Source organism: Leucoraja erinacea, unplaced genomic scaffold, assembly GCF_028641065.1.
Source record: "Leucoraja erinacea ecotype New England unplaced genomic scaffold, Leri_hhj_1 Leri_1047S, whole genome shotgun sequence".
Lineage (NCBI taxonomy): Eukaryota > Metazoa > Chordata > Chondrichthyes > Rajiformes > Rajidae > Leucoraja > Leucoraja erinaceus.
The window spans coordinates 17,371-40,014 of NW_026575283.1; the positions used below are offsets into that span (position 1 = coordinate 17,371).

At 44.0% G+C, this 22,644-nt stretch overlaps 1 protein-coding gene across 1 annotated transcript in view; it reads right to left on the reverse strand.

Annotated features, from left to right (window-relative positions):
* Positions 1–4,573: 4,573 nt before the first annotated feature.
* LOC129715165 (uncharacterized) overlaps positions 4,574–22,644 on the reverse strand; it is a 34,566-nt gene continuing 16,495 nt past the window's right edge. Inside the window, exons 2-9 of the mRNA XM_055665035.1 lie at positions 14,548–14,613; positions 13,817–13,966; positions 12,686–12,799; positions 10,107–10,220; positions 9,383–9,521; positions 8,101–8,216; positions 7,515–7,609; positions 4,574–4,631 (exon numbers count right to left, since the gene is read on the reverse strand). Coding sequence (XP_055521010.1) covers positions 4,574–4,631; positions 7,515–7,609; positions 8,101–8,216; positions 9,383–9,521; positions 10,107–10,220; positions 12,686–12,799; positions 13,817–13,966; positions 14,548–14,595 — 834 coding nt within the window. The 5' untranslated portion in view covers positions 14,596–14,613. The remainder of the gene's footprint in view (positions 4,632–7,514; positions 7,610–8,100; positions 8,217–9,382; positions 9,522–10,106; positions 10,221–12,685; positions 12,800–13,816; positions 13,967–14,547; positions 14,614–22,644) is intronic.

Sequence of the window (22,644 nt, forward strand, 5' to 3'; positions counted from 1 at the left end):
CACTCAATTGAAATGCGGAAAAGCCCAGGGTCCAGATAACATTCCCCCAGAATTCCTGAAACACTGCGGTCCTAAATGCCAGGTCTGGCTCCGTGAGTTCTACTACTCATGCCTTACTGGTCAGTCCATTCCGAAGAGCTGGTGGAAAGCCACCGTCATTGCACTACCAAAACCAAACAAGCGTGTGTACGACCCAAGGAACCATCGGCCCATCTCACTCATCTGTGTCCTGTACAAGCTTCTCGAACGGCTTCTCCTGGCCCGGCTCGATCCAATCGTCGACCCCCAACTACCCGCTGAACAAGCCGGATTTCGTCCTGCATAAACATATATAACTGTTTTGTATAACATATAGGGCTCATGTTGTTGTCGACCTCCCCTTGGTGAGCCCTGTCAACTGACCTCAGTCAGGTAAATGGCAACCAACAGACCGCAGCAGAAATAACAATGAACCGGATGGCATCACCCTGCTGCAGCTGAATGCAGAAAACCTCACCAAGGCCTAGACCACCATCATTGAACATCTGCTACAGACCCACAAAGTCATTGCAATCCTGCTCCAAGAGACTCACAAAAGTGATGGCTCCCATCTGAAGATCTGCTACGACGCATTCCTGGACGCTGAACCAGGCGAAGAGGCTGTCTCCAAGGCTACGGACCTAACAATCCACCTTGACAAGAAGCGCAGAGTGGTGGGAAGAGACAGTCCAAGGAATCAACTTCACACACTCCAGTAGGGTGGCTTGGAAGACCTTCAATCGCCCAAAGCATTGCCCTGTCACGGCCAACTCTGTCGCCCACCAGCTCCTGGCCAACGGCCACTTCAAAGAGACAGACAAGAATCAAACTCGTTCTGTCAAACAGGAAACCACTAATCTTTGGAAAGTTCAGCAGCCTTTTCCTCTGCAGAATTCTCTCTTGTCATCACACAATGCAGGAGAAACTCAGCGGGTGCAGCAGCATCTATGGAGCGAAGGAAATATGCAACGTTTCGGGCCGAAACCTTTCTTCAGACTGGTGGGGGGGGCGGAGAGAGAAGGAAGGAAAAAAGGAGGAGGAGGAGGAGCTCGAGGGCTGGGGGATGGGAGGAGACAGCTTGAGGGTTAAGGAAGGGGAGGAGACTGCAAAGGCTAGCAAAACTGGGAGAATTCAATGTTCATGCCCCCAGGGTGCAAGCTCCCCAGGCGGAATATGAGGTGCTGTTCCTCCAATTTCCGGTGTTGATCACTCTGGTAATGGAGGACACCCAGGACAGAGAGGTCGGATTGGGAATTGGAGGGGGAGTTGAAGTGCTGAGCCTCCGGGAGTTCAGGTAGGATATTGCGGACTGAGCGGAGGTGTTCGGCGAAACGATCGCCCAACCTCCGCTTGGTCTCACCGATGTAAATCAGCTGACATCTAGAGCAGCGGATGCAGTAGATGACGTTGGAGGAGATACAGGTGAACCTCTGTCGCACCTGGAACGACTGCTTGGGACCTTGAATGGAGTCGAGGGGGGAGGTGAAGGGACAAGTGTTGCATTTCCTGTGATTGCAACGGAAAGTGCCCGGGGAGGGGGTGGTACGGGAGAGAAGGGAAGAATTGACAAGGTAGTTGTGGAGGGAGCGGTCTTTGTGGAAGGCAGACAAGGGTGGGGGGGGGGGGGGGGGGGGATGGGAAGATGTGGCGAGTGGTGGGGTCACGTTGGAGGTGGCGGAAGTGGTGGAGGATTATGTGTTGTATTTGATCCCATCCCCGACCTCTACCTCCGTTACATTGACGACTGCTTTGGGGCCACCTCCTGCACCCACACACAACTCACTGACTTCATCCACTTCACCACCAACTTCTATCTGGCACTACAATACACCTGGACCATTTCCGACACTTCCCTACCATTCCTTGACCTCACCATCTCCATCGCAGTGGACAGACTCCTGACCGACATACACTATAAACCAACTGACTCGTATGGCTATCTGGACTACACTTCTTCCCACCCTGCCCCCTGTAAAGATTCCATCCCCTACTCCCAATTCCTCCGCATATGCCGCATCTGCTCCCACGTTCCACACCAGGGCATCGGAAATGTCCTCGTTCTTCAGGGAACGGGGATTTCCCTCCGCCACCATAGATGAGGCTCGCACCAGGGTCTCATCCATACCCCACAACACTGCTCTCTCTCTCCCCATCGTCGCACCCACAACAAGGGCAGAGTCACCCTAGTCCTCACCTTTCACCCCACCAGCCGGAAAATACAACACATAATCCTCCGCCACTCCCGCCACCTCCAACGTGTCCCCACCACTCGCCACATCTTCCCATCTCCCCCAATGTCTGCCTTCCGCAAAGACCGCTCCCTCCGCAACTCCCTTATCAATTCTTCCCTTCTCTCCCGTACCAGCCCCTCCCCGGGCACTTTCCGTTGCAACCGCAAGAAATGCAACACCTGTCCCTTCACCTCCCCACTCGACTCCATTCAAGGTCCCAAGCAGTCATTCCAGGTGTGACAGAGGTTCACCTGTATCTCCTCCAACCTCATCTACTGCATCCGCTGCTCTAGATGTCAGCTGATTTACATCGGTGAGACCAAGCGGAGGTTGGGCGATCGTTTCGCCGAACACCTCCGCTCAGTCCGCAATAACCTACCTGACCTCCCGGTGGCTCAGCACTTCAACTCCCCCTCCCATTCCCAATCCGACCTCTCTGTCCTGGGTCTCCTCCATTGCCAGAGTGAGCAACACCGGAAATTGGAGGAACAGCACCTCATATTCCGCCTGGGGAGTCTGCATCCTGGGGGCATGAACATTGAATTCTCCCAGTTTTGCTAGCCCTTGCTGTCTCCTCCTCTTCCTTAACCCTCGAGCTGTCTCCTCCCATCCCCCAGCCCTCGAGCTCCTCCTCCTCCCCTTTTCATTCCTTCTCTCCTTCCCCCCCCCATCCGCTATCAGTCTGAAGAAGGGTTTCGGCTCGAAAACGTTGCCTATTTCCTTCGCTCCATAGATGCTGCTGCACCCACTGAGTTTCTCGAGCATTTTGTGTACCTCCTGCATTGCTTGGTTGGATCATCATGGGGCGCCTGGATATCTATTCTCTGAACCGGTCTCTTGCACTCGTGTACACCGCCCCAGCATGATGCCGCAGCGCTCATACTAGCAAGCTGGACGCCATCCTCAACGACACCATGCGGATCATCACCGGCTGCCTACGTCCTACTCCGGATCTTCTGCCGGTGCTCGCAGCTATCGCACCCGCCAAGCTTCGCAGAGAGTACTTCACCCACAAGCTGGTGTGCAAGGCCCCTTCGGACACCAAACATCCTTTGCACCACCTCGCCCAGGACTCACAGCAACTGGGACCTCGACGCCTGTCATCTGATCGCTCCTTCTACCGTCACGCAGCCACCCTCTGTGGCTCCGGTTTCAACATACTAGGAGCTTGGAGAACCAGCTGGGAACAGACTTCCTGACCTCCTCAATTCACTGTTGCACCAAACACCACAGCCACACCTGGCTCGGACGTGCCCTGGAACGAGTGGGTCGCCCTGAACTGGCTCCGTACAGGGGTCGGCCGGTTCAACATCACCATGCATCGTGATGTCTTACTTTTCGAGAGGCGAATAAACGTTTGAAACTCCTCACTCGCTTCTTTGCCTGCAAAACAGAAACTGATGTCAATAGCTAATTAACATCAACCTAATACAGGTGTCAGAGTTTATGCGGAAAAGGTAGGAGAATGGGGTTACAAAGGAGAGATAGATCAGCCGTGATTCAATCAAGGAGTTGACTTGATTGGCCACACGACCTAATTCTTATCCCATCACTTATGAACCTCAACGAATTAGTTCTTTCAGAATTAAACTAATTAGTAAAATGCCAAGGTACAGATGTGAAGATTTGTTTTTACTTATCATGTTATAAAGATCCGCATTATAATGTACGAATGGGTGGCAGCGGACCACGGACCAAATGAATGCACTATTCTATGAGCAAACAAGCAATGTGGATTCCTTGGTGAACTATTGGACAGGACGTCAGCTGTTTTTTCCTGCTCTCTGTATTCCTAGAAAGGTGTCTCTACATTTAAGAATTTCTTTTGGTTAAGATGAGATAACTAAATTTATCGCATTCATTTCGAGATTTGGCTTACACCTTGGCCTGTATTCACTGCACTGTTTCATACCGAAACAGGGAGATTAGAGATATGCATTTGAAAACCCATTCGCGTGAGTGCGACATGAGAGTAACTCAAACGCCTCATGTCTCACAGGAGAGGAGTTGTTGCTGGGTGAGGGGAGGGGCACCACGTGCAGACCTCGAGGCTGGACAATGAAACCAGGCCAGGTTTTCTGTGTTGATGCCTGAATCACCCACTCCAAACCGATGTACTATGTATCCTATTTATTAGTTAGTATGTACATGGAAGCAGGTTTTCCAGAGTTGCCCTGTTCACTGGGGTGGGGTGTTAGGGGCACGATGCAGTGTAAAACATCAGAAAATTAGACTACAACTAGAAAACGATGAATTGATTGGCAATACACACCTTCTTCCGTGCCACCACCACCTTTTCAATTGAGTCATTCTCAAAAGCCTCCTCATTCCTTGTGTGTTTCATTGCCAATTGTTTGCTTCCTGGGCGCTGGTCTGACATGTCTGGAAAGAAAACAGCAGTATAAACAGTAACACAGTAACCCCACCTTCTCAAAGAAATGTCATCGATACCAAGGGCTGGGAAGAACACAGGGCTTTCAAGGAATCTTCTCCAAGGACTTTGAAGCAGCTGCTTTCGACAGTCTGTGGATTTCTCTACAAGCGGTTTGACGGAGCCAAACTGGAAAGACCATTTCTTGAATTGGAGGAAGCAAAGGTATAGAAACTAGCAAAAATGCCAGGGGAAGTGGGGGAGAAATTATTTTTCACTCAGCAAACTGACCTAGGTTATATTCCCTAAAAAAGTGGGAACAAAATACTCAATAATAATATATTTTTTATAAAACAATTCAAGGGCGCATCTCAAAAAGGAAAGAGGCGAGAATTAAATGGATAAATCATTCAGTGCTCCTACAAGCAGAATTCTGTAATTCCACGCACATTGTGTGCACATGGTTCTTCAGATTCTATCAAGTAACAGTGGGGGCAGAATTGCTGCCTTACAGCGCCAGAGACCCAGGATCACTCCTGACTGTAGGTGCTGTTTGTGTGGAGTTTGCAACTTCTCCCTGTTACTGCGTAGGTTTCCTCCGGGTATTCTAGTTTCCTCCCACATCCAAAGATGTGAGGGTTTGTAGGCTATTTGGATTGGTTAAAATTGTAATTTGTCCCTCGTGTGTAGGATTGCGCTAGTGTACGGGATGATTGCTGGTCGGCGCAGACTCAGTAGGACGAAGGGCCTGTTGCCATGCTGTATCTCTAAAGTCTAAAGTAACTAACGTGTGTCTTTTAACAACCTTGGAAGAATAAGATGTCATTAGTGTATCCAAAGACTAGTGACATCTTATTTTTCCAAGGTTGCTATAAGTGATGGGTGAAATGGATGTGCCATTTTATTACCATGTTAGCAAACAAGAACCTACATTCAACTCAGTGACAATTCAACTACAAGCAATGCTTCCTCTGCAGAACCTCTCCTTAGTTCATCATCTCAAGTTAGCCAGTTTGTGAAACAGAGACAAATGGCTTTTCTTTGGATTTGGATCCAGCACTTGTTTGACTAATGTACACTTCAAAATTTGCAGTGTGCGTTCTGCTGCTCCATTTGAAGCGGAATGGTATGGAGCGACTCTAGTGTGTTTTACACCATTCCCTTTCATGAAATACTCAAACTCTTGTGAACAGAATTAAGGTCCGTTATCAGACATCATTTCCACTGGAAATCCATAGGATGCAAACAATCCTCGCAAAATGTAAATTGTTTTGCTGGATGTCGTTTTGTTCATTGGAAACACCTCTATCCACTTGGAGTGACTATCAATCACAATGAACAATTATTGTCCATCTAACTCTGCACCAGGCCATCATAGATAGCTTCTAGCTAGACTCTTTGAGACACATTCCCAAATGCTGATCAGGAGGATCTGCTAACAATTTTACTCCGTATCTTTCAGGGATTACAACCCTCGCTCCCACGTGACACACCCTTGGTCTACTGAGAGTTCATTCCTACATACAAAAAATGGGTTCAGTTCTGCCTCTGAATCCGGCAATTTGTTTGGCCATCCATTTGTAATATACTCCTGCACTCTTGACAAAAGTCTGTCAGTGTGAGTAGCCTTCCCAATGTCCCCTGAAGTGATAGTTAACTCACCTACATGAGAGAAATAAAACACATTCTCTCTGTTTGGGGTAAACTCCGATTCCAAAGGTAATCTAGATATGGCGTCAGCATTGCTGATACTGGTATGCAGTCAATATCAATGCCCATCTTTACATTCTGGCTGCTGCCACAGTTGGGATGTGTGCTTTTGGATTTAGGATCACTGTCAACAGCTGGTGATGTGTCTCGATTACAAACCTTCTACCATACAAGTATTTGTGAAACCTTCCTAATGCCAAAAATTAATGCAAGATCCTCTCGCTCTATTTGGAACTGAGTGTACTAGAAGCAAAGGCTATAGGCCTCTCCTCTCCATTTACTAGCACATGAGAGACAGCACCAACACCGTATGGTGAAGCATCACATGCTAACTTCATTGGATTATTGACATCATAATGAACAAGTATTGTACTCTCTACCAACTGAGCTTTACATGATTTGAAAGCTTGTTCACATTCACGTGTCCACTTCCATGGTACATCTTTTCTCAAGATCTCGCTCAAGGGATGTAAACAGGTGGACAGGCATGGCACGAACTTCCCACAATAATGCACTTATCCTAAAAAGGATCATATCTCAGATATGTTTCTGGGAGTGGGCGTGTTCTGGATTGCATCAACTTTACCCTTGGTGGGGTGTAGACTATCCTTGTACATCTTATGACCCAAGTACTCTACCGAGTTCTAATAGAACTCACACTTTTGTGCCTTCACTCTTACACTGTGTGTCTCAAGGCATTGAGTACCACTTCCAACCTTTCATCATGTGTCTGCCTGCCAGGGGCTGAGATGAGGATGTCATCCAAGTAACGCACCACATCTTCAATTCCGTCTAGAATTTGTGACATAAACCCTTGAAAAATCCCTGGGGCTGATGATATGCCGAATGGAAGCGTATTGAACTGAAACAATCCCAAATGCGTGTTGATAGTCAGCTTGGATTTAGATTCTCCCTAAACTAAACTAATCTAAAACAAACCATATGAAAGCCGTTCAGCCATTCAAAACTGAATGTCCTCCTTTAACCAGACGGATTCTCCATCGTCAAGGAGTTGAATAATTTGTGGCTCCACGACACCACCCTACGAAAATTGACTGCCGTCTTTGCTACCATCATCGACACTTCAAACGTTGTTTGCCAGCCAAAGCATCAAGAGATAATCCCATTTGATCGTATGGCACAATAGAAATGCAACTGATATCCCAGTTCAAGTCGAACCAAACCTTAGCTCAGCCAATTCATTCTTGCAGGAGGACGGATCTTGTTCTCTGCGCTCCTGCTGTGTTTCTTCTGGAAGGATTTTCAGTTCTTCCTTTTCCTGCAAAATGAAAATAGTGCTCAATCTTTACAGTCAATATGGGGTTCAAATTCACTGCAATCGCAACCTTCCAATCGATCGCGTTCCACAAAAACCTATTCGCAAGATGATTAAAATGGCTATTAACTTACGGGAATTAAACATAAAATTCCTTCCATTTGGCTTATAAATTCATGACAATGAGATTTAAAAATCATGTTACATTGTGAATTCTTGTGTTAATTGGTCACTTAGGCTATTTAAAAATGTTAACCTTTTCTTAAGAAATGGATAGATGTTTACATCTAGTAATTGAATTTTGTAATCAGCTACCATTAGGTAACTAACTAATTATATGCTTTAATTCCTACAATGCTTCAACAACTCACGGTATATCATACCATCAATTTTCCTTTTTTGATAAGATGAAGTCATTTCATTCCAGGTAAATGGCAAACAGATCAATATTCAGTTAATCGTCACCAGGTGCAAGGGACTTATATTTGGCGTACCTGTACATTGTCCAGCTCCTCTTGCATCTGTTCAATTATCAACAGGTATGTAGCTTCCTTTGACACAAATCTGTCCTCTGACCTCTCCGCCTCTTCCATCAGAAACATCACTTGTTCTTTTAGAAAGAGAAAGGAAAAAACAATCTGATATTTGTTGCAAAAAAAGCAAAACCTCTACAATTTGCAATAGTTTCCACAGCAGTTAATGGAAATCAGTGAAAATCATATGTTCTACTAAATACCAGTATTTGAAATCATCAAATATCCTTGAAATGCTACAATTCATTAAGCTTGAAGATTGCTCAGGCACAATGGTAATTCCATTTACATATTTATCCAACGATAAATTCCTTAACTATCACTAGTGAGAAATGATTAGAAGCTTGAATAAAGCTCCACAGAAAATGTGTCTCCTCAACATTTTGGAAATTAAGGTATAAATTTACTGAATCCCAAAACTAAGTCGGAGTCAAACCCAGGTCTCTGGCGCTGAAAGGCAGCAACTCTACCGCTGCGCCACCAGGCCGCCCTTCACCATGTCATGTTTTAACTATCGGCATCCTCTGAAAATGAAAATTCAGTGATAGCGATGTTTAAAGGATTCAAGAAGAGAATGTTTTGAAAAGCATCTGTACGAATCTGTCCAAATGACTACTGTGTGTTCTTACAAATGCTTCTCAAAGAATTATTTTATTGAATCCTTTAAACATCACTATCTTCTGATCAAGGAATCTGACAAGAATACCTGAATGAAAAAAACTTAGATTACACGCTACTTTTCCTGATCAATCAATGTATCAACCCATTTACCAACCAATGAAGTATATTTTTAAGTGTGATCAGTGATAAAATATGGGAATTACAGCAACCAATTTGCATACACAAAATCTCACGAGGTTGCAGGGACCAGAGAATTACACGGCAAAACAAAAATGAAGTGATGTTTTGTCATAAAATCCACTCCATTCCTCTAATGCTAGAATATTTTAGGGCAAACCTACTCCCTACCACGAGACGACAGATGTACAAATCTGCGGTAGGACCATTTATGGCCAAAAATATTAACAGGTCAACTTTGAGTAAAAACCTTCCAGTTCGTTAATCTTCCGGTCGGTGAAATAATTTAAAGAACCAGTTGCCTGTTCTGCAAGGGGTGCACAGAACTTGGTGTGAGGTCTTAAATGTTGGAGATCTTTGTGAAGTTGTAAACAGCACTGATCTTTCTGTGATGTTTCTTGTGCATGTTTCTCCCTGATTTTACAGAGCTGAGTGCTGTGTTTACCTTTGAGATGTGCTAATTCAATTTCATGGGTCGCCTTCAAACCACAGATCTCGATATAGCTGTCGTAATCTGCAGCGTAATACTTGTTGTCCAGGTCCTGATTCGTTTCTTCAAGTATTCTTATATGTTCCACTAACTCCTAAAAAAATTAAAAAGTAGCCAAATTAAACGAAAAGGACTTTCGGGAGGGAGCCTGTTCCACTTAGGCGAATTGTCAGGCGTCTGTCAAGTTGCCGGCAGTCACCTGATAAACCGGCAACTGGAACGGCGACTGTCAGAGTGGACACACACACACACACACACACACACACACACACCACTTCCTTTCCAGCCCATTATGCAGGCGGAAGACAGGGCAAGCAGGGGAGGAACTGTCTGAGTGAAATTCACATGGTGCAAAGCCAAGGTGATACACATGCCGCGATGAACAGGAAGATTTGCGCTCTAATTACGAAGGTTAAAGCCCATGGACAGTAAATCCTTTAAAAGGGGGGGAGGAGAATGGGGAAAAAGGAGTGGAGCAAACTTTTAAGAAGCCAGAGATCCACGGTTGTGAAGCTCGGCGGACAATAACATTACCGGTCAGTTTTCTTTGCTTCTGAAAATTACTGTTTACGTTTTTTTTCCCAATGAAATTCACCGGTCTGCAACGGCTATAACCTACGAGAACCTTCGACCTCCTGGAAATAGAGATTCACACAGCAGCAAACAATGATTTCCTTACCACTATCGCACAATTGTTCCATTCCAGATTTGTCTGCAGTATTTCCAATTGTTGTGTTGTTTTTCGCAGTTCCTCTTCGATTTCCCCGAGTTTTTCATTAAAGTCTTCCAGCAACTAAGGAAGTTAACAAGTGATTAATATCTCCTAATAGTGATAAAAAACTGGGCAACATAGTATGGAAATCACACACACACAACATTTGTTATTCAAGTGCACCAATAGTTAGGTCTTCAACTCCGCCTTGGTATTAAGACATTAAAATTAAAATTATCATTAATGAAATCACGGGATGAAATCATTAATTTGCATTCAATGGTTTAATGGTCCTTTATTGTCACGTGTACTGAAGTACAGTGAAATTTGATTTACCACACAGTAATACCAAAAAAGCAACAAGATACAAAACGACATAAAGATTAAACATAAATAGCCATCACAGCGGCGTGTGACAATCCCTAGGGCACACGGGATAAGCGGAGACCCACAGCCATCAGTTCAATATCCGGGCCACACACATGCTCCTTCACCGACTGCTGTACTCTCTCTGCAGTCCCTGCCAGCCCAAAGTCTGGAAGCTGTCCACACTCGCACCAGACTCCACGATCACTGCACTCAGGGCAATCCCTCCGAGTCCCCACCAGGGCAGTCAGCTCGTCCATCGTGTTTTCCGGCGACCACATATTCCCCACTGCGATGGGAAGTGAATAACTTTTACCATCTTCCTCCTTTTCTCCCGCGGTTGGGGCAATAGAAACACCTGCCGCCGGGGGGATCGACGATCACGCAGTCGACAATCAAAGCCCCCACAACGGAGCGATCAAGGCTCCCGCAATCGGGGCGGTCAAAGATCCCGCACTTGGAGCTCCCAACATTGATCCTTCTTCTTCTTCATGCGTATGGCGTGCACAGCGTAAAGTTGTAGGACAACTTGTTCTATTTGATCTTATTTGATTGTGCACGCCGGGTTGATTGCATTAGTCGAAACAGGGCGGACCAAGTGAAGCTTGCAATCATCCACCCGCGACGTTGATCCCTAACAAAGCTACCGCCAGCTCCACGATGTTAGGCCACAATGCTGGCGGAGATGCAAAACCGAAAAAGTTGCACCTCCGTTGAGGGAAGAGATAAAAAAAGTTTTGTTTCCTCCACCCCCCACATAATACAAAACTAAAGATACGCTAACACATAGAAATAAAACAGAATGAAAACAGCCAAAAGAAGAAAATGACGAGAGGCTGTATGTGGAGGCTGCCACTTGCGGCGCCACCCGCTGGTCTTTAGTCACACATTTACTTGAAACTGCTGACTATCATTACAAAATTGCATACAGTGAAATGTCAAAAAGGACAAAGAACTTGTCTGCTTGTTTTATCAACGGTAATATCAAGCGGAAATACATTTCTAATGGTTCACTGATCAAAAACGTTTGAAATGCAAGCATTAAAATCCATGTACAAGATGGTGTGGATGAGGGATATTCACAGGACTACTATAGCTGACAGATATGTACCTCCTCAAGGGAGCAGTACCTAAGTTAGACACAAAGTCCAAGGATAATTCAACAGGTCAGGCAACATCTTTAGAAAAAAACGATGGATGATGTTTCAGGCCAGGATCCTTATTCTACTGAGTTACTCCAGCACTTCTATCTTTGGTATAAACCAGCACCTGCAGTTGTTTGTTTACACATTCTGCAGGAATACCGATTCAGTCCATCAGGTCTGTTCTGCCTTTCATTAAGATCATCACTGACCTAATGTATACATTCACCCAGTTTATCATGAATCAATCCCCACTATCTTGAAAATATTCTACGAGCCTGCATTGTCTGCACTTTGACAAACATAGTTGCAAACACGCATGCCGTTGTCAGAGAACCAAAAATGCAAATGCATTAAATGGGCAACCCCTTATTTCTGTCTAAAGAAATTCCTCTTAATATGCTTCCCAAAGGAACTTCCTTTAAATTTGAGGCTATGAACTCTACTGCTCGACTCTCCCACTAGTGGATGGGAAAAAGAACAACTAAAATGTTGTTCCCCAGTCGCACAGGAGGCCTTGTCCCATTCCCCAACACAATCGTAGCATTAAGCAGGATCGTTTTTGATCAAATTTAATTCCAAAGCAGAGAGGAAGTGGTCAAGATGAGAGTTTTAGTAATATATATGGAATAGAATAGATGGAAGATAGATATAATCGGTAGTAACACTGTTGCATTATAATCAAGAGTTCATGTGTAGTGGGCATCTTAAATAGCAGTTCTCTTCTGATCTTGATCAGGGCTCAAAGATTGGTGGCACAGATCAGCAATGCCAACAACCTGTCATAACCAGAATGACAATGTTGCAAGGCTCCACATAAAATGTGATTCTGCACTATAACAGATCACAAAAGGGTTGATGGGCTGATTTAGAAAAAAACGAATGGGAACATTTATACAAAAGAAAATACAGATTTATTTCCAAGAGGCTCCCTGCTATTTTTATTTCACTGCCAGTTGCAACAGAATCCCTTAGCTGGTTGCAGAGATCTTTCCCTGAAATAGACATTCACACAGCAGCAAACAATGATGTCCTTACCGCTAGATCCCGATTATTTCTATGAAGCTCTTCCTGCAACACACCGACAAGTTGCGTTTTTTCCGATAACTCTTCTTCGTTTTCACGGACTTTTCCCTTGAGGTCTTCCAGTAACTGAGAAAGTTAACGTGATTAATACCTCCTAACAGTGATAAAAACTGGGCAACATAGAATGGAAATCACAAACACGCAACATTTGTAATTCAAGAGCACCAATTCTTCAATTCCACCTTGTTATTAAGATATTAAAATTATCCTAATGAAATCACAGGATGAAATTATTCATTTACATTCAATGGTTTAATGGTCCTTTATTGTCACATGCACTGAGGTACAATAAAATTTGATTTACCACAGTCATACCAAAAAAGCAACAAGACACAAAACTACAAAGATTAAACATAAACAGCCACCACAGTGGTGTGTGAGAATTTCTAGGGCACCCAGCATAGGCGGAGACCCACAGCCATCAGTTTAATGTACAGGCTACACACATGCTCCTTCACCGACCGCTGTACTCTCTCTGCATTCCCTGTCCGCCCAAAGTCAGAAAGCCGTCCGCACTCGCAGCAGACTCCAAGATCACTGCACTCACGGCAATCCCTCCGAGTCTTGTATTCTTTTATAGTTTACTCGATATGTGACAATTAACTAAACTAAATCCCACCTGCGTCTTCTCCTGTACAATTTCATCTTTGCTATTATATACTAACAGGAAGCACTCCTCGACAATTTGAGCAATTTTCTGGCACCATTCCTTTGGCAAGGGAAGACTGAAAACATTTAGTCAGAACCTCAGCTGTTCCCACCCTTGCTTCTTTTAACTGGCTGGGAAACATGATGGACATTTCTGCCGGGCCTGCCGAACCAGCCAACGTTGCTTATAAGGGACCTTTATTGTTCAATTAACATTGGAATGTCGTAAACCATGTAACTAATTTGAAAATAAGCTTTAGAAAATAAGAGGCATTGTTAATTGTTATTGTTACAAAGAAAACTTGCAATATTTTGGACTGAATTTTCAGGCTTTAAAGTGAAATCCAACTGCAGAAATGCAAACACAAAGTACACAGATCACTGTAATAGCTCACTCAGTAAGGGTAACAAATATTCAACTGGAATTGATGTTACCTTAAGGTGTTCACCTCTCACTTGCAGCTGGGTCTTTTTGTCCAGATGTTGATCAATGAGCTGCATTACCAGCTGTTCATACTGAGCCAGCTGCTCAGATAAACCAGCCACCGCCAAATACCTACCTGTGGTAGACCTGCAGCTCAGTGCCTGCAGAATAATTGGTCACTATTAATAACTGGATCATAGTGAATCAGACTTTAGAGAAAACAGGTTACACAAAAAGGCTGGAGAAACTCAGCGGGTGCAGCAGCATCTATGGAGCGAAGGAAATAGGCAACGTTTCGGGCCGAAACCCTTCCTCAGAGAAAACAGTATTGAAATATTCAGTGACTTGAGAAGTGCATTAATATGGAGTGCATGAAAGCCAATGCATGTTTTAAACAAACGCGCCGCCGACTGGAACATACTGGACTCGCCCCACAGGCCTCCCAGGGGACCGAGGTGAAGCCGGATGGCGAGGTCTGCCTGGGCTGAGGGAACCTAAGCAGTGGCGGTGATGGAAGCCTCAGCAGCAACGGCAGCTTCGGGATCCTCAGCGGCAGTGGGGCTTCATGATCGACTCGCAATCATCGTTCAATGAGAGTGGGGGGGGGGGGGGGGGGGCTAGGGGAAGACAATGGGAACTGGGCGTGAGGGGACAGCCGTGAAGAACAATGGGACTCCGGCGATAATACAAATACAAATTTTGTAAATGCAATGCAACAACAGGAAATTACAAAAATACTTACCTCCGATGATGCATGGGACTCTTCAGTCCCACAAATGCACCTCCACATGGTTGTAGTTTAAAGTGGCTGCAAAACAACCAAAATAATAATTAAATAGAATTGGTACAGAGCAGACAAGGAGAGAAGATTAGTTTAACAGGGCACCATCCGTGGCACGGACATTGTGGGCCAAAGGGCCTGTTCCTGTGCTGTACTGTTCTATGGTCTATGCTCTTGAGTTTACGTTTAGTTTGTTGTCATGTGTACCGAGGTACAGTGTAAAGCTTTTGTTGCGTGCAGACCAGTCAGCAGAAGGACAATACACGTTTGCAATCGACCCATTTACAGCGCAAGATAAACCCAGCAAAGTCTGATCAAGGATAGTCCAAGGGTCATCAAAGAGGTAGATAATAGTTCAGTGTAGCACTTCCTTATCATTGGATTGGCAATTCTGGCAGATTATGTGTCTATAAACTGACTCAAAAGCAAATCCTGCTCTATTCTCAAAGTAACTAAAACTCAAAACAAAGAAAACAATGGAATTTGCACTCATAAAATGAGCAGCACAATGGCACAGCCGGTAGAGCTACTACCTCACAGCACCAGAAATCTTGGTTCAATACGGACATTGGGTACAGTGGAGTTTGAGTGACTGTGTGGGTTTCCTCCGGGTGTTCCAGTTTCCTCCCACATCCCAAACACATGTAGCTTTTTAGGTTCCGTAAATGGCCTCCATAAAATTGCCACTAATGTGTAGGGAGTGTTTGAAAAAGGGGAAAAACATAGTGTACCTCTGGGTAATAGAACCCGCGTGATTGACGGGAGGGAGGAGTCACTGAGCACGGGCGGGTGTTCTATTGGCAGTTTATTTTTGCTGTAACTATCAGTAACTGTCAGTCTAGCGCCCACACTTGTGGAAGCCACCTTGTAAATTTGGTTCCACTTTCGTTGGCTCGTTGTTTCATTAAAATAAAACAATTCAAGCCAATTTACCGTCTCTGTCTCGCCAAAATAGCCTGTTTTGGGACATAAGACAATAAAACATGCTTGACAATAAAACACTCTTGAACCAGTATGAATGTCGAGACCAACTGGCGCCTGAGCAAGGTGATCCTTTGCGTGCTGTTCTGCATCTGCGTGCAGACTGTAAGAGGTCTGCTGACATCGATTACAATCATTCCACTCTAAAATCTTTATTTACCCTTCACCTGTATACTGTGGACGGTTTGATTGCAATCATGTATCGGCTTTCCTTTACCTGCAGCATGCAATTTCAAGCTTTTCATATGACAATGAACAACTAAACTAAAATCGGTGATCGATGGTCACCATAGAATCGCTGGTCCGAAGCGTCTGATTCATGTTGTATCTCTAAACTATATTAAAATCGTTTCAAACCAAGAGCTTGTGAAAGTCCTTAATTTCTGTGCTTATGTGATGGAAATCACTTGGAAAACATATGTAATTTTGTGCACACAAGTCTCCACTATCAAATGTCCTGAAACATTTGTCTTCCCATACTCATACAGATATACAGGAGTGAACATCTTATGTAAATCAGCACTACACAAGGTAAGTGGAAAAGAAAATTACAATACCTGTATCGATCCAAATGCCACAATAAATAAAGAAAATTTGATGGTCTCTCCCCACGAGGACAATTTCCAGATTGAATTTAGCCTTCCGATGACACAAAGAAGGCTATTGTCCACTGCAAGGGGAATTGATTACAAAAGACACGCAGTTTCTGCGGATAGTCGTAACACTTTCCCTGAAAGATCTTTTAAAGGAAAGGTCTCAGAAAGTAAAGATGTTAGGAATACCAAGCTGTTAGGGTTAAGTTTGTTCAACGGATAATTGAAATTTGATAAGCGGTAGTCTTTTCTCACTGTCACCACAGTAGATGCAGAAGTGTAAATGTCAGTTCAAAAAAAGCTACTGTCCCATCAGGTTGTTGAACTGACCTAACGCTACCACAGCAACGGAACATTACAGACCATCTCTTGGCAACAAATGCATTGTTTCATTTTCTGGATTCCATTTTATAGACAATAGACGATGTCATATGACAATTACCTGAATGGTGCAGGAGCAGGTCATTTGGCCCTTTGAGCCTGCACCACAATTCACTGTGATCATGGTTGATCATCCACTATCAGTATCCCCTTCCTGCCTTCTCCCCATAGGATAGAATATAGATTATTGGAGGTGTTTCAGTTTGTTCCTGTATCCAAATAATTTAACACATCAAATTCCTTTAGTCCACTGGAAGTAGATCACCAAACTTCAGAGATTTCCTGCTTCTATCACCATAATCTCCAAGCACTATGTCATTAATCCTAACATCGATTTCTTTCAATTCCTACCTTCCACACATATAGAAACCTAATAGCCCTGTCCCACAGTGCGAGTTCATTCCAAGAGCTCTCCCGAGTTAAAAAAAATCAAACTCATGGTAAGCACGGAGAATGAACGTAGCGGGTACGTCGGAGCTTGGGGACGTATCTTAGCGCTGATGGCAGGTACTCAGGAAGACTCGCTAACGGCATGTAATGCATGGGAAGACTCGTGAAGATTTTTCAACATGATGAAAAATGTCCACGAGAGTCCCGAGTACCGACGATTGGCCAGTATCGAAAATCTCTGAGTTCGAATCAGGGCAAACTCGGGAGAACTCGTGGAATGAACTTGTACCGTGGGACAGGGCTTTAATTGTGCCCTCCATTGTAGAGATAGAACTGAACAGCATTTAATTATCCTGCAATTTATTTGTTTCCAACCAGGGTTTCTAACCAAGAGACTTATTTTTGTTTTCAATTACATTTCATCAGAACTGGAAACTATAAAACAAGCTTATATTTCTCACTTTTTCCCAGTTCTCATGAAATGTTGTTGACCTGAGATGTGAACTATGTTCCTCTCGCCACAAATGAAAGTGAGTAGCTCCAACATTTTCTGCTTCTCTGCAGCAATCAGGCTATTAAACAATACAACCTCCAAATAAGATCTGAACTACATCGTCTTCAGAGCAGCAGTTTAGTTTTTTTTGCACTATTATTGTTTGTTGGCTAATTTCATGTTTGTGTACATATGCAAATGTATATATGTGTGTGAGAGAGAGCGAGAGAGAGAGAGATCCCACATAGGAGATGCTCCATCGTCCTCCGAGGCAGAGAATTCCACAGACTCACAACTCTCTGTGAGAAAAAGTGTTTCCTCGTCTGTGTTCTAAATGCTTTACCCCTTATTCTTAAAATGTGGCCCCTGATTATGGACTTCCCCAACATTGGGAACATTTTTCCTGCCTCCAGCGTGTCCAAACTTTAATAATCTTATATGCTTCAATAAAATACCCTCTCATCCTTCTAAAGTCCAGAGTATACAAGCCCAGCCGCTCCATTCACTCAGCAAATGACAGTCCTGCCATCCCGAGAATTAACCTTGTAAATCTATGACACAATGTTTGGTGGAAGTGTGAACTGTGAGGATACTATGGTCCCCTAATTTGAGGAAGGAAATTCTTGCTGCTGAGGGACTGCAGCATAGATTTACAAGGTTAATTCCCGGGATGGCAGGATTTTCATATGCTGAGAGAATGGAGTGGCTGGGATTGTATACTCTATAGTTTAGAGAGTGGATCCTATTGAAACATATAAGATTATTAAAGGTTCGGACACGCTAGAGGCAGTAAACATATTCCCGATATTGGGGGAGTCCAGAACCAGTGGCCAGTGTTTAAGAATAAGGAGTAAGCCATTTAGAACGGAGACAAGGATACACCTTTTCTCAGAGAGTTGTGAGTCTGTGGAATTCTCTGCCTCAGAGGACGATGGAGATTGTTCTCTGAATACTTTCAAGAGAGAGCTAGATAGGGCTCTTAAAGCTAGCAGAGTCATGTGATATGGGGAGAAGGCAGGAACAGGGTACTGATTTGGGTTGAACAGCCTTGATCACATTGAATGGCAGTGCTGGCTCAAAGGGCCGAATGGCCGACTCCTGCACTTATTGTCTATTGTCTCAGCAGGATAGACAGCATTTCTGGAGGGAAGGAATTGGTTACGTTTCAGCTTGAGACCCTTCTTCACACATATCAAGAGTCAAGAGTGTTTTTTGTCATATGTCCCAGATTGGACAATGAAATTCTTACTTGCTGCAGCACAACATAATACATAATGGGAGAAGAAGAAAAAATTCAGTGTGTGTATGCACATGCACACATACTCAATAAATAGCGAATATAGTGCATTAATAGTAATAGTTTGTTGCAGTTCAGAGCTTATTTGTTGTTGTGTTTAATAGCCTGATGGCTGTAGGGAAGAAGCTGTTCCTGAACTTGGACCTTAGTTTTCATACTCCTGTACCTTCTTCCCGATGGCAATGGTGAAATGAGTGTGTGGTCAGGATGGGTCTTTGATGATGTTGGCTGCCTTTCTGTGGCAGTGATCTCGATAGATCCCTCCGATGGTGCGGAGGTCGGAGCCAGTGATGGCCTGGGCAGTGTTTACAACTTTTTGATTCCCTCTCCTGGCAATCACTGCCATGAAGGCCACGCCCCTTCTGGTGGGAGGGACTATAAACCCGGAAGTGTGGGCGTGGCTCAGTCTATCTGCAAGATGGCGAGGGAGAGGTCACAACTCTCTGTCTAAGCTGGGAAACTACAGAACACTGTAAGTCTGCAATGTACTTGAATAAATAATTTGTTAGCCCTTAATGAAAATGAAATGAGTTGTTTAGCCTGTTCTGTGCTTGAAACGGCAATGGCAATGGAAATGAAGTGAAAATGCAATGAGCTGTTTGGCTTGGGCCTGCCCAGTGCTTAAAACTACAATGGCAATGGAAATGAAGTGAAAATGCCATAAATTGTTTGTCTTCGCCTGCCCTGTGCTTAAATCTTAAATCTGCAATGGCAATGGAAGTGAAATGAAAATGCAATGAGCTATTCAGCCTGCCCTGAGCTTGAATGTGCAATGCAATTGGAAATTAAATGAAATTAGTTGTTTGCCCTGCCTGAAATCACCAATTTCGGCCCACAAGGCCCCTATTAGTCAAGAAACTAGTCCCTTTAGCCCCAAATGCCCTTATTAGCCCAGGAGGAGCATTTTTGCCCAAAAGGCCCGTGCCAGGCCAGGAAAAGTCCAGAAAAATTGTCATTCACTGAGAATCTGCTCAGATTTTTTTTTAAAGAGCTCATTCGGCCCATCAGGCATGTACTAGCCCAGGCTCATCAGTAAGTATTCTCCCTGCAAGTATTAAACCTCACCCCAGTATTTTTCTCCCCCCCTTCATTTGCTCCCCGTGAGATCCAGGCCAGGATATTGTTTCCTCCTTTATTGCTGTGATTAATATTAAAGTTCTGATCTTGAGAATATCACATTTTTGAATTTTAAAGCAGTCTGGGTGTTTATTACTATTTCCATCACAACGGTTAATTTTCTAATTAGCTACTTAATTAGGTAATTAACTAATTATATACTTTAATATCAGTCCATCAAAGTAAGATGCATTTATATAATATTTTTACACAACATGTTAAAAATTCAGATAGTTATGTGATTTGGGTGACAAACTTAAACAAAAAAGCACTTTGGCCCACAGCCTAAAACAGGGAATTATAGACCAGGAGATGTTATAGCAGTGCATCTGGAAAGCAGTAACAGGATCGGTCAAAGCCAGCATGGATTTATGAAGGGGAAATCTTCAGGTGTACACTTGCTGCATATATACTAGTTGTGGCTGCTGGCCAGACATTTCAACAGTGTTTCATCAGCAAGTAATAATTCTCAGCAGGAGGTCCTATAATTGCATTGTTGATTGTGGTATTTGTTGCGTTAGATTGTATTGAGTTGGATTGCTCCAAAGTTACATCAGGGGCAAGCAAGACAGACAGGAGCAAAGATCGTAGAGGGACAAGATAGACCACTCCTCGAAAAACGCGTAGTATGACGTGTGTGACCGTCGACGCCATATTGTTAAGCATTTATTGGGCTGTAATGGCGTCCTCAGCTAAATCTACATCTCACTGCTCCGCTATCAACTGTTCTAATCGTAAATCTAAACGACCAGAGCTGTCATTCTTTAGGTTCCCCAATAAAAAAGAAAGGTAAGAATATATTATTATAATTTTCAGTCGATATTCTGTCGTGAAAATGTTATTTTCTGTTCTCCCATCAACAGCCATTGGGAAATGGGTTTGTCGGTACATTATAAAGTTATTAGACTTATGTTTAATAGATCTTTACTTACCATAATAATAAAGACAGTTTTAACACTTCTGTACATTTTAGGTTTTGTTCTTGTAAGGGATTTATTTCCAAAATATGGCCTGCGGACACATTAGGCCCAGTGGCCACGGGATTTTTCGAGCTCAGATTCGTGTCCGAGAATGCGGCGGCTGTTACCTATTATATCCCTCGAATTGTCGAGACATCACAAGCAAAGATCACAAGCCCGCCGTGATCACAAGCCCGCCCATTCAAATATTATACAACTCTGCTCTATCATCTTTGGGTGCAATGGTGGGTCGGGGGGTTAGGCGGCGGCGGCCGCAATCAAAGATACGAGAGCAGCTCTGCTCTATAATCTTTGGTCGGAATGGGACGGCTGCGCGTTATAATGTGCTATCGTTCCACTCCCTCTCCCCCATCTCCCTGTCCCCCTCTCTCCCTCTCCCCCCCCTCTCCCCCTCTCCCCCCTTTCCCCCCTTCTCCCTCTCCCCATCTCCCTCTCCCCATCTCCCTCTCCCCCTTCTCCCTCTCTTCTGTCTCCCCTCTCTTTCGATCTCTCTCTCCCCTCTTTTCTCTCGATCTCTCTCTCTCCCTCTCTTCTCTCTCGATCTCCCTCCCTTCCCTCTCTCCCTCCCTTACCTCTTCGTGAGAGTTGGCAGCTCTGCTATGCCTTGGGTCCAAAAGAGGATAGAAAGAAAATACTTAATGGTCTTTGTAAGAAGATTTTAATAAGCTCTTCTACATTTAAGGTAAATTGACATATTAGAGGCAAAATACATCTTCAACATACAGATCTCCACACAACTGAAAACAATTGCATTTAAGTGATATATCATCCATTGTTCAGGCATGTAGTTATGATCATCTTTCTTCTTATTAGTTAATCCTAAATGATATCTCCTGTAATTTCAGATGTCAACAGTGGGTCCAGAATACTCATCGACAAGATCTCCTGCACCGAACTGCAGAGTATTTGTCAAATAACTGCCGTCTTATGTACATTGTGTGAAATTGTGATTTGTTAACTGCACAAAACTAATGCAAATGGCGATACATGCCTGCATTTGGCCCATACCCCTCTAAACCTGTCCTAACCATCAAATAACCTAACAGAACTGTCATGAGGAAAGATTTAAAAAGACTAGGCTTGTATTCACTGGAGTTTAGAAGGATGAGGGGGGATCTTATCATATTGTTTACAGTGTACTATGTTTACAGATTCTGTTGTGCTGCTGAAAGTAAGAATTTAATTGTTCTATCTGGGACAAGCTAGATGCAGGAAAATTGTTCTACATGACAATAAAACCCTCTTGTTAGATGCAAGGGGATCTTATAGAAACATCTAAATGAATAAAAGGACTGAACAAGCTAGATACAGGAAAAATGTTCCCAATGTTGGGCGAGTCCAGAACCAGGGGCCACAGTCTTAGAACAAAGGGGAGGCCATTTAAGACTGAGGTGAGAAAAAACTTTTTCACCCAGAGAGTTGTGAATTTGTGGAATTCCCTGCCACAGAGGGCAGTGGAGGCCAAATCACTGGGTGGGTTTAAGAGAGAGTTAGATAGATCTCTAGGGGCTAGTGGAATCAAGGGGTATGGGGAGAAGGCAGGCATGGGTTATCGATTGGGGCTGATCAGCCATGATCACAATGAATGGCGGTGTTGGGTCGAAGTGCCAAATGGCCTCCTCCTGCACCTATTTTCTATATTTCTAAAACACTCATCCAGCAATCCTCGAGCCCACCAGCTCATCCCGTAGTCAATTCATCAGCTTTTCCATAAGAACTTCCATCAGTTCTTGCAAAAGAATGACAATCAGCCAATCTCGATTACCCTCAGCCCATCAAGCAGTCCCTTAATTCGCACAGAAGTCTGAACTATTGAATGCTCACTGC